A 13,405-nucleotide genomic window follows, 5' to 3' on the forward strand; every position below is an offset into this window, starting at 1 on the left:
ACAAAAGTGGGCTAGATTAACTGGAGATACCTGCAAACAGCAAACGAATTATGCAAGGGACTGATGTTTTCTAAAATACTAGTTTTGTTAATATAAATATGTTTTTCAACATGATTTTGGAAAGAGAAGTAAAAAAGTGCTTGATCTGCCTGTTGAGTCTAATAATTTGAACAGATCTGTATATACTTGTAATTACACATATATTTTAATAATGTTATTGGCTTAATACCAAATCTGTGTCGCTTTGATATAATGTATTGTTTCCATTTTGGGCGACCTTTCCCAGCAACTAGGCTCTCATCAATACAGATATTTTGGAAGGAATAGAATAAAGATCGGAATTTCTCTCTGAAATAGTTTATTGTACATAGTATAGTATATATGTATACTATGTACTACCACCAGTAGCTAAAGAAAAAGGTGTTATTTCCTTTTTTGCCTCAGATGCCATGTACTGAACTAAAGCAGAGGTTTTAGTTCTTCCACAACCATATTTCTGAGATATTTTACAGTCAGGGAAAATTGATCTAAATAAATTTCCAGCATAGTCTGAAACTGATATCAGAATATTATTCTCCAAAAGAAATGATATGAACAGCAATTCGGCATTTGTCACTGCAGTTTCATTACTTTTTACAAAGAACGATGAAACATACTGGTTTTGAAATTTTGATTCACAATATGAATTCGATGTGTCTTCTGCAATCATCTCGTCCACTGTGAACCACAGAGAAATCACACAAACACACACTGCAGAACACGTAGTTTTCACTAACACGTTAAGCAAGTAGGCATGACCATTCATTTGTGTAACCGTTTCGATATTTCTGTAACACTGCTGTCTTCTTAGAAGAAGATGCAATTTGACAAACTGCTCTGCTTCATTTTACAAAACCAATCACTTCTTTTCGAATCAACAACTACGATAATTAGAACTGAAACACGGTAAATATACCACTCACGACTACACAAAAAAAGAGAAAGCTGAACGCATGCACTAGATAACAGCAGAGCAAGGAGTAGACCCTACTTCACAGCCAACTTGATGCCTCATTCCCCTCATTCTATCTAAGAGAGCAGTGTCTATCTATGTAGCTGGCAGTGATTTCATAACGCTCGTGGGAAACAAAAAGAAGTGACGACCAAATAACCACCAAATATGTTTAGCTGCCAACTTACAAACATTGAAATGAGGAGGGTTGACAGTAATGCTCTAAGGGATTGAACATTATTTTACTTCTTTCATTTTTTTGTAGAAATTAATTTTTATCGTGATAATGTTGCTTTTCCGTAATAATTTCCGCTTTGATCGTAATGCCGTAATCACAAAGTGAAATCCGCAATCATTGTGGACAATCCGTAATAGTTGGCACCTCTGTAACATACGGAATTAAAATTTGCTGAACTCACCACTTATAAGGGTATGTATCTGTTATTGATGTGCAACCATCAACAATTGTCATATTTACGATATTTGTGTTCTTCAGACTATTCCACTCGTTGACTGTGAGCCCTCTTTATTTTCTCTCTCCCAACAGTTATCCTGGTAAATTAAGGCTGGTCTATTTTTAAAAACTACATGGAATGTCTTTAAAAAAAAATCACTTGACTTAGCAACATGCTTAATCAGAACATTATTCAATTGATTTAATGTCCGAACATTAACTCCACACAGTACTAAATTGATAGTCATTTGTATACCAATACAGCATACTGAATAAGTTCAGTAAGCTACAAGAACAATCCTGGAATATAGGTAGATGGCCATCTCATAATGAGTTTAACAAAGTCAGTTACTAACTGAGATATGGGTTGCATCAGGTTTGCTAGATGAAGCATGATATCACATGTCTTTAAAACAGAAATAAAATTATCAAAATTTTGTAATATTCTGCAAAGCTCCAGTGAAGAAGACGTGGCTTCCTAGGATGCTGCGGTTAACACTTTGGGAATCACTGTATTAGGCACTTACCTAACAATGTATAATTATTAATTCATTATATTTAAGTTTTTCTATTACTGCATATTGAAGGGATGATTTTAAGTCATTTAAAAAGGATCTGTCTAGTTATCTCACTCATATGACAAAAATCCATTGAGGGATGTTCCACCATTCAACAATGTATCATAACTTTAATAAATGAAATTCATCCCTTGACTGAATTCTATTATATAAGTCAAACATAACACGGAAATGAAAGTTATAAATTATGACAGTTTGTCACTGTTGTTCTGAAGAGTAAAAATCTGAAGAATAAAAATAAAGAGAAAAAGCTGGCATGTAGTACAAGTAAATAGGGCATTTTAGTAAACGTATATACATACATATGTGATTTTGTTAAAGTGAAGTATTTATTTTAAGGTTATTCAATTATTCACTGAAATTGTTTTAATCTGAGTATGTTTTAATCATTTATATTCTTTGATATCTGTTACTGTTTTACTGCCATCCTGACTGACGGACATATGTACACAGAGTTTTGTTTTTTCCTTTGCGGTACCTCAGCTTCTATTAAAGAAGAGTTAAAATATTTTCAATAATTCAATAGATTTGTCCAGTAGTTTAGTTCTTAGAGCTGTGTCAGATACATTAAGAATGTTTGTGGTGAGAACAGAATAACTTTGAACTAGTAAGTAATGTATATGGAACAAACAAATGTAAGAATATAAATGATCAAAGACAGGATTCAAGAAGAAGGATATTAACACACAAAATGGTAAACACAACACACTAGTTGGTCTACTGCTACTATTCTTACTGCCTACAATTCCCTCAAAATCGAGCGACTTGGCTGTGTGGATAGAGACGCAGCGCTGTGAGCTCACATTCATGAGATAGTGAGTTCAAGCTCCAATGTTGGCAGCCCTGAAGATGGTTTTCCATGGTTTCCAAACTTTACACCAGGCAAATGCTGGGGCTGTACCTTAATTAAGGCCATGGCCGCTTCCTTCCTACTCCTAGCCCTTTCCTATCCCATTGTTGGTGCGATGTAAAGCAAATTGAAAAAGAAAAAAAAATCTTCACTCAAAAATTATCATCCTATCTTTTCTTCTAGTCAAATTTTGCCACACTGTTCTCAACTCACCAATTCAATTTATTATCTCTTCATGTATGATTTGATCTAACTGTTGCACCTTCAGCATTCTTCTGTAATACCACATTTCAAAAGATTCTATTCTGATTCTGTCTAAGCTAATTACTGTCCATGTTTCAGGTGGAAGTCTACAAAACAAAATTCCTATATCAATGTTTGATGTGAGCAAATTTCTTTACTTACGAGGCCTTCCTTGCTTGTACTAGTCTGCATTTTATGTCCTCCTTACTTCCGTCATCGCTAGTTATTCTACTATCCAAGTAACAATAATAATCTATTTCCTTTAAGATTTAATTTCCTAATCTAATATTTCTTGCATCATCCAACTTCATACTGCAATAAATTACTGTACTTTTATTTTGAGTTTTGATTTTCTCTCCTTGGATTGTGATTCCCTTTCCAAATTCCTATTTGATTTCCTTTATTGCCTGCTCCATATACACAATGAAAAGAGTGTATTGTTAGGTTCAATAGGCAATACAGTAATTACAATGTTATTGACCATCAAAATCAAATTTTAAAATTCATTTGCCTGTTTTCCAAACACAAAAACCATTTTCTCCCTTGCACACAATGACTAAGAATGAAACTGGAAATGTTTATAGCTATGACAATAACACACTTTATCATCATCAACCATTTCCCTTGCGCAACTCCTGCTGGGATGGGCAGCCCTGAAGATGGTTTTCCATGGTTTCCAAACTTTACACCAGGCAAATGCTGGGGCTGTACCTTAATTAAGGCCATGGCCGCTTCCTTCCTACTCCTAGCCCTTTCCTATCCCATTGTTGGTGCGATGTAAAGCAAATTTCCATTTTTCTCTATCCAACCACCATCGTTCCTCATTAACTGTGTTCCAATCTAGCTCTCTTCCAGAGAGAATATTCAACAGATAGCCACCCCTATTAGGGAATCTAACCAATCAGCCTCCTAATCAGCCCACAGAACAATAGTTATGACAATAAATAATAAGATAATCTGTGTTTTATTGCCATTTTTCTTCATCATTTTCAACCACTTCAGTCTGGGTCTCCCTCTTCCTAGCTTTGCTTGTTCCTAATGTTGACAAATATGTAGAAGGAGCAAAAAGAGACAAAAAAATTCCAACTGTAACAGCTTCAAAACAGTATCAACTTCAGTTAAAGATAAATTTCTTAGGGCAAAGTTATTTTATCATCACTTGTTGGAGATTTGGAACCATTCCTAAAAGAGTTTCGTAAAGATGTCAATTAAAATTTTAATTTGAACACAAGATATTCAAAACATATTAATGCCCTAAGATATAACAAATTCTCAGCAGTTGGTTAACACATGCAAGAATACAACCATAATTTTACTAATAAAGAACAAGATATGGAAATCCTTAAGATATTAAACAAAGGCCCCCTGCTTGATATAACAGAAAACTGTTTCATACATTTAGAACAATATTTCAACTCAAACTATAACCTAAGTGACATTTCTGAGAAAACCAACATTCTATTTGACCTCCAGATTATTATTTTTAGAAATTTTAATTTAACCAATCTAAAACTGATTTTCCATTCACTTCATACCACCTTTCCTCAGCAATTACTCCTATTCCCCCACCCCCACCCTAAATTAACCCCTCTCTCTTCCTCCTCCCTTCCCACTTTCTCTCTGATCTGTCCTACTAATTTTTTCTCCTCCCTTCCTTACTCATGCTTCCTGTCACAGAAGTTATGCAATACATCCAACACATCGCAGCGCAAGGTGAGTCACATATTACACATTAAATATTTTCATTACTTTTCTATTAATTTTTTCCACCCTTTTTCATTACTACCTTTACTAATTTGGCTTTTATTACTAACAATATTATTTATTTAATTTATTTCTGAACTGAACTGCGAATCTTCTCCACCTACATCACAGAAATATTTTGACTTTCAGGTGCTACTTCCACCTTCAGATTTTTAAGGACTTTAATTTCTTTGAATGACATCTATGTACCATCTTTCTACATTGTTCACTACGTGTGCATAAATTGTTTTAACACCACTACTACCTTTGATGACATACAGCTTTAGAACTTCGTAACGAGTGATACAGAACTCAAAAGATTCTTCGGTATCCAGACTGATCACATTAAATCAATCCTTCTACGGCAACTAAATGCATTCATTTATACATTTTATCCATAATCTGAAACTTTTATCACCATTGTGACCTTCCCATCATATCAGTTATGCAATACGTCCAACACATCACAGCACAAGCTGTCAGAACTTCATAACGAAAGAATTACAAGTCTCAAGATTCTTCGACATTCAAATTGATCATTTTGAGTTCTTCCTTCAATGACAGCTAAGTGCATTAATTTTTGCATTTTATGCAACTTTTATTACAATTGTGACTATTGTGACTATTTCTCCTTCATCTTGAAATAGTGTCAAATTCACTATGTTTTTGCAACATTTTTACAATTTCTATGGACTATTTGATACATTGTGCAACTTGTGCTTTTGGCTTAGGGATGAAGGCGGTCGACAATGAAGAGGGACAGGGTCAATGACATCACAGACATGCTGTTCGGTATAAATAACTGACTCATTTACGTTAGCCATAGTCAACAGAAAAATTCAAACTACTTACCCTAGTTGTTTCATAATCCCCTCCAGAAATATTCACACACACACACTTTCTCTCTCTCTTTCACATACACAAACATTACATGCTATTATATAACTCATTGCTATTTTCCCAGTCAATCTTGTGCTCGCTCACATAAGGTTTATTAATTGTGCCATGCTGCTAACAAACACTTTCTGTCCATTGTCCTTCAAAAAGAAAAAAAAAAAAACCAGCCATCCTGTGTCCACAGCCGTTGGAGCCCAAAGTGATCACATGCCCTGTTTGAAATAGTTTTTCTAATACTTGTCAGGGATTCTGTCAGTAGAAGGCCAGTTTCTTTAACCTCTGAGCGTGGGACGACTTTCGCTACCTGGCTACCCTGTGCTGCAGGAGGGGTAGAGCTCCAAGCATGCTATGAGTGCAGGCTTTTAGTTAACTGAGAGTAAATGACAAGGGGTTCAATGCATTTTACCAAAATGTTCATGTTTTTATTAGTGCATAAACACACAAATAGCATAATTTACTGGAATTACCTAAGGTCAGTGATGTGGAGAAATCTTCTGATGCTTCCAAATCGAACAAGAGATGTGGCTGAACCAAGTAGCTAGAACCTGTTTGTTTTTTCTTTTATTTTTTTTGAGAAACAAAACCTCAGTACAGGTTTCTGTACTATGCTCATTAACATACACAATGTATAAACTACATTTCCTCCACAGTAACCGGTACACATTCATTTACCCTTGATTAAAACGGAAATAACACCCGGTGTGACCGTATATTATTTTGAGCATAAATATCTGCCTATTCTACTATCATTTTTACGAAATCAACACTAGAAAACAACTGAAAATTTTCACACAGGATATAAGCAGTTCTTTGCAGCATTCTGAGACCCATAATCTACCATAAACATTTCCCTTTATCCTCTGTAATTATCCATGTCTTCTCACACAAATCCACCATCAATAACATTATGGCCGATATTTTCCCGAGTAACAAAAGCAACATCAATGTCATGATCACTACTTTCACTCTCAAATTCTGTATCCAAGTCCCTGTTTAACGAAACTAAACTTGCTGTATCATTATTCCACGTTGAGGAGTTAAACAGCCGCTTAGCCCTCCAAACTCTGTCCCGGTCATGATAACGCATGAAATTAATGATTACAGGGCGCTTACCCGTAGCAACAACTTGAGCTGTGGTTTGTTTTAGAACCCCTAATCGGTGGCAGCGATCTATATCAGACATAGTTATATCTACATTTAACTTGCCCTTCATCGTGTCAATTACTTTATCATAAACGTTCTCTGCCAGCTCCTCTGGAATACCATGCAGCACTAAGCAGTTCTGCCGGCTGTACTGTTCAGCTTTATCAAGCAGTTCAGCCTGTTGTTCGAGGCGCTGTTCAATATTTTATATTTTTTGTGTTATGTCTTTCAACTCACTAGACGTCCTTTCCTGGAACTGGGAGAATTCAGCCTTTAGCTGCTGCAACTTTTCTGCGTGGCAGGTGCAGCTTGTGACGTGTTCCAAGTGGCCTTGGAAATCCTTCGTAACATCTTCAACAGATGCTACACGACAAATAGCTTCTTTAGCGGGCAAATGAAAGATGCTTCAGGTCAATGACAGATTAGTTAGGCTGCGAATGTCACGAGCTGGGTGTTAATCTTGCTAATTGACAAGATTTACTGGAGAGACGTTTCACACAACGGCAGCAGCAGCAGCAGCAGCTGGCGCCATCTTGTATTAGATACCACAACAGTATCAACTTCAGTCAGTTAAACTCCTTAAGGCAAAGTTGTTTTATCATCACTTTTTGGAGATTTGGAACTATTCCTAAAAGAGTTTCATACATATCATCATAGAGATGTACTAAAGTTTCATACAGATTATATATGAGCAATGGTAGCTTTGTGCAAGAAGTTGTTGCGGTGATCACCTTTGGAAATCAATCACTACTACTATGCAACACACAGCCAACCATAGCTTCAAATACCTTTGTTGAAAACAGGGATAGAAGCTGATCGTATACAATAGGAGTTCACTTCTGTGTGTAAGAATGATAGTTTCAAAGCTGCTGCTTGCTATATCTCTATTGATGCCATCGAGTATTTTACATTCAAGATGGTGCGCATTTTAAGGTCTAATTTTCTTGACACTAATTTTTTCCTTGTATGAAAGACTCCTTAGATTTTTGTTATAAAACTGAAAAAAATATGAAAAACTTGCATCTATTACGTAAATACAGTCCTGTTCCTCTACGGAATTAGGTATGAAGTGACATCAATTTTCGTAGTGAGTTTTTAAACGGATATGTTGATTTAAATTGGAAGAAGAACAAATTTCCAGACTTTTTCCTACATTGTCTGACATTTCCTGGTTTTTCCATGATTTGACGAATTCCCTGATATTTCCTGAATTTCCTAGTTTTCCAAACGGGTGTACACCCAGACTGTACAAGCTTTACTTGGTTAATTCAATAAGAAACTCACGGAAAATTTGCATTCCAACAAAGGTCCAGCACGGCATCTCTATGTCCATGTCTCTTAATGCCAGCCTTCTTCTTAGGTTTATTTCCCAGCTTGAATACTGGCTCTAGACAGTTCACCACATCCAGATCCCACACTTCAATGATAGGAGACATGCTTCCCACAGCACACAGGTTGCCTGTACAACATCCACAAGTTTGATATTCAGGTTGGAAAGCTAACTTAGAATTCATAACAAAAAGAAACAGCTGGAAAGTGTCAATTAACTGGCAATTTACTGCTTACAATTGTTTCCTTAAGACATCATACAATGTTGAGAAAAATTTTAGGACAAAATGTAGAAATACACAATGAACAAAAATTCATACTTAAATGTAAGCCACAATGAAATGTAAAAATGAGTTACTTCATTCAGATGTTTCATGACATAATATTTTACTAAATTCTATTAATAATAATAATAATAATAATAATAATAATAATAATAATAATAATAATAATAATAATAATAATATGGCCTCAGCTACCATGCGTAGGCATTTTTAACTTGATGCCATCTGGCTGTCTGCTTGTTAATTTCAATGTTCTGTTTTACTGTAGGCCTACTAGACGGCAAAGTAAACCGAATCTCTCTTGGGTGTCTATGGCTGAGTTTTTTAAATTAATTTTGTTGAGTGAACACCAAATGTGTCCCCAGAGATCTTCTACATGCCGACATTGTATGACGTGGGGTGTCAAATGGATGTCAGTCCACCCTTCAAAAGTCTGACTACCTCTGCCGGGTTTGAACCCGCTATCTTGGAATCCACAGAGGGGGCCATCAAATTCTGTTCAAATATGATAATGAAAGACTGGATTATATTCATTTGTATATTTAGCCCCTTTTCACCGGTTATTGCATATTTTAACTAAAAAATGGCGATGATGCATATTTTAGGGCTATGCACTCGAGCCTCAGATTTTGCTTGTTTGCAAGACCTGGAAATTCTTAGATATTGCTCACTCATGTGCATATGTGCTGTTGGATCTGATTGGATATTTCTATCTTGTATCTGATTGGATATTTCTATCTTGGATCTGACTGGATATTTCCATAGGTTAATGCTATATAGTTTAGTGTAATATAGAATGCGTAACAAAATATAACAATAAACTGAGAGAATGTTAAAGAAATCGTTCAATTACTAGCACAATACTTGCAATTGAAATTATTAGTATTTTAGTCATTGATTTGTATTAAGTAATAATTTTATTATGTCAACTTTTAAATTCACCGCGTCGACCTGGCATACCGGAAAAAATATGGCGCTTATGCAATATCTAAAAGAAGCATTCAGCAAAACCTAAGAAATGTGCAAAATCTAAAGCTGCAAAGTCCGAGGCCAGAGTGCATTTAAAATATTTTCGAAATCTAAAAGGGCGGGCTCAAGCTCTACCTTGTTTTAATGTTTTATAGTGACCGCGACATATAACTGCGCAGAGTCAATGCGCCTGCCGCCCGCATGACCCCCTCGCCTGCCATAGCGATGATTCATCACCGATGCAAATAAATTACGAACATTGTTTGTCGCACGTCTATTGTTTCAGTTTAGTTCTTTATTTATTTGTACAAAGTTCAAAGCGTAGTGTGTAACGTGCAGTGCACCATGCCACCCGAAAAAAGAAGTGCCGTTTTGTGGATAGCTGACCATCCTGGAACATTTACTTAGGATGGAAATAAGTTATACTGTTGAATTTGCGACAAAAACGATTCGTGCACGAAAAAAGTTTCAAATAGACCACGCATGTCAAGACAAGTCTTCATCTCGCAGGAAATCAAAAGAAAGGCCCACGACAACAACTTTTAACAGTGGCAAGTAACAGTAGCAGTGATTTAACCTCCAGAGGAAACAACAAAAATTGCTTTAACACGGATCTATGTGAAGCATTCATTGCAAGTAATGTTCCTCTTCACAAACTTACAAACCCTATCCTCAAAGGTTTTCTGCGCCAATATTGCTTAAATCAAAATATACCACATGAATCAACATTGTGTAAAAATTACATGCCGACAATTTATCTACGTGCTCTGGAAGAAATATGCAATGAACTCAAGGATAACATCATTTGGATTTCAGCTGATGAAACTACCGACAATTGTGGGCGTTGCATTGCTAATTTAATTGTTGGTGCATTAAAAAAGAGCCTTCTTCTTCCTATTTGGTGGCCTGCAAAGAATTACAAAATGTAAATCATTCTACAATCTCCAGATTTGTGAATGAGGGCATTAAAAAGATATTTCCAGAATCTTCTGCAGATGAAGGGATGTTCGTGTTTCTCTCTGCCTACATGATCAAAGCAGGAAAAGCCCTCCAAGTATTTTACACAAATATGATTCATGTGACGTGCTTCGCTCACGGAGTACATCGCCTCGCTGAAGAAGTACGATCCACGTTTGGGAATGTAAACAAACTGATTTCATCAAAAAAGAAAGCTTTTCTTAAGGCACCTGCCCACATCAAGGCCTACAAAGAAAAATGACAAAAATGTGCCTTTACCTCCCGAACCAGTGTTAACTCTTTGAGGTACTGGTACTTAAAAATATAAAAAGTCTCAAGAAATTAACAATTTAGGGGGTATTTAAGAAAACACAAAACAGAATTTAGTCACTTTCTGGTAACCATAAAACCTTTTCTCTTACTGAAATATCAGTACCATTTATTTTATTCCCATGAGTCTGAAATATTTTATAATAAAGCCCCACGAACCTGTTACGGTGTCGTAATAGGCGGAGAGATGATACTCCGACATGGTGCGTCCCAGGTGGCAGATAGGGGGGTCCTCACCGGAATACCAGCGGACTTGAGCGAACTATCAATTTGACACAAAGATTCAAAGCCTGGATTATTATTCAAAATGTTTGCAAACTTTCCTTTAAGTTTCCTCGGGAATACCTCCGGCAAGGAGGAGTTCATTAGACGGATTTTATTCATTACCTGAATAGATTCAGTCAACGCCAAACCTTGAGTTTGGAGCTTTTTAATACTTCCAGGTATATGAGAAAAATGATTGTTAATGACTGTGATGTTTTTCTGATTACTGGAATCATTAAATGTTTCCTTGCACTGACAAACTGCCACAGCCTATACAGTATCAAAGTCATTTACAACACCTTTGATTGCCTCGAAATGTTCGTTATAAAACAACTCAGCTTCGACCCAGGTACGGTATGTGCTGTGGCATAAATTATCGTTGTGGGTTTCTCAGTTTAACAATTCTCATATTTTATTCCAGTTTATTTGTTTGTGTTTTAATTCTTTTGATTTTAATTATTTGAACTTATTAAATTTTGGATCATTAAATTACAATTCTACAAACTGTTGGTGAGAGTCATTGGGTGTGGTTGGTTGTAGAATTGAATCTTTATGGTAGCAAACCATTATTTTTTCCCCACCTCTTTATTTTCTTGCGATGCACCCTTGCACGTCTTTCACATGGAGAAGGAATTTTAGTGTTATTCATAGTAAGTGTGCTGTGTAAACCTGTTGTTTATTTGACTTGCCATGTTTTATTTGTGTCCTTCCCCAAACTCTGTTTGCTCTCGACGATACTACTTGACCGACAATAATGGGGATGTGTAGCCCCTATGTTGGTAACACTGAATTGTGTCTGTGGTGGTACATGTCATGAGAGAGGGCTGACCATACTGATAAATAATTTGAAAGAAATAATTTTATATCTCGCGCCGTGATCATTTTATCAGCCGCTGAAGTTAGCCAATCAGATCACTTCGCGGGCGAATTCAGATGGGCTTTGCACGGCAGTGTTGCTAAATCTCCACATTACTTAAGAATGGCTTAAGTCATGCTGAGAGATCAGGATCAAACACAAACACACCATTGGTTTCAGCCAGTGTCACTGTAGTGTACTTGCTTTGGTGTGATCCTGTCAGTTCGGAGGTCTGTATTCAAACCCCTACCCTGGCGTATTATTCTTTGACTGGTGCTCTCGTGCCAGTCTTAAGCCACGTACAAGTTTAGCAACAGTGTCACGCAAAGCTCATTTTAATTCGCCCGCGAAGTGATCTGATTGGTTAACTTGGACATTTGTTTTATCTGATTTTTTTGCAATCTTGAATGGTGAATAAATTTGAATGTATTGACTAGGTGGAACAATTATACTCGTTTTTTAAATTTATGTAACATAATTGTCAATACGGAACCAAAATGAAATTCATTTCATGTAAGACTTCTAACAATGATGGTTGGAACTTGGAAGTCACTGGTCCGCTGGTATATTGATTTATCAACCAAGAATTCCATACAGTTTATTTCTTTGACATAGGCAAAAAACCAGCGATTAACATGTCTATTACTATAAGCTGTGAAATAATTTTTTTTCCTATTAGTTTTACACTGCACCAACTCTGACAGGCCTTATGGCAACAATGTGATAGAACAGGGCTACGAGAGGAAAGGAAGTGATCAAAGCCTTTACAATGCAGCCTTGCCTGATGTGAAAATGGGGAAACATGGAAAACCATATTCAGGGCTTGCTGACAGTGGGATCAAACCCCATAGCTCCCCAATGCAAGCTTAACAACTTGCTTAGTTCTAGATAGTTAAATATTAATCTTGATTAATTTTCATTATGAAAATTAATCTCAAGTTTATTTGTGTGTATTCTTCACAGTCATTATTCAGATTATCATATAAAATTGATCAATTTAAGTTGCAGTAGCAGTTAGTTGCAGCTAAAGGGTTTCTTTGTCCTACTCATAATTAACTTTAAATGAATACTATAAATATCAATGTCAATCATACTTCTAACTGCCCACAAAGGAGAGGAGCAGTGATCATAACGGCAGGGCAGAAGAGCAATGGAATAAAATCATTTTTACTGACAAGCTTATACTGTATTTAATTTCAACAGTGATTCTGAACATCAGCTTATCTAGCAAGAAATTGAAGAATGAGACTACTGCAGTCATCAATGATGGGAGTGACATGATTTTTGCAAGGTGTTATCCAGGGATACATTATATTAAATGAACACACTGTACTGTAACCAGCAACTATTACTATACTGATAATCCTTTCCCATATTGTGATGGTTTAGAGGAGTTGATGGACAGATAATGCAATGCATGTACCGTACAATTCCTTTTATCTGGCAATAACGGGAGCGGGCTAGTACCGGAAAACTGAATTTGCTGATTAACAGCGATTTCGTATGGACTAGCTCAA

The 13,405-nt window shown here is 36.2% G+C and overlaps 1 protein-coding gene across 1 annotated transcript in view; it reads right to left on the reverse strand.

Moving 5' to 3' along the window:
* nclb (no child left behind) overlaps window positions 1-13,405 on the reverse strand; it is a 113,880-nt gene that overhangs the window by 59,920 nt on the left and 40,555 nt on the right. The window contains exon 6 of the mRNA XM_067144723.2: window positions 8,184-8,358. Coding sequence (XP_067000824.2) covers window positions 8,184-8,358 — 175 coding nt within the window. The remainder of the gene's footprint in view (window positions 1-8,183; window positions 8,359-13,405) is intronic.

This window comes from Anabrus simplex, chromosome 1, assembly GCF_040414725.1.
Source record: "Anabrus simplex isolate iqAnaSimp1 chromosome 1, ASM4041472v1, whole genome shotgun sequence".
Classification (NCBI taxonomy): Eukaryota; Metazoa; Arthropoda; class Insecta; order Orthoptera; family Tettigoniidae; genus Anabrus; species Anabrus simplex.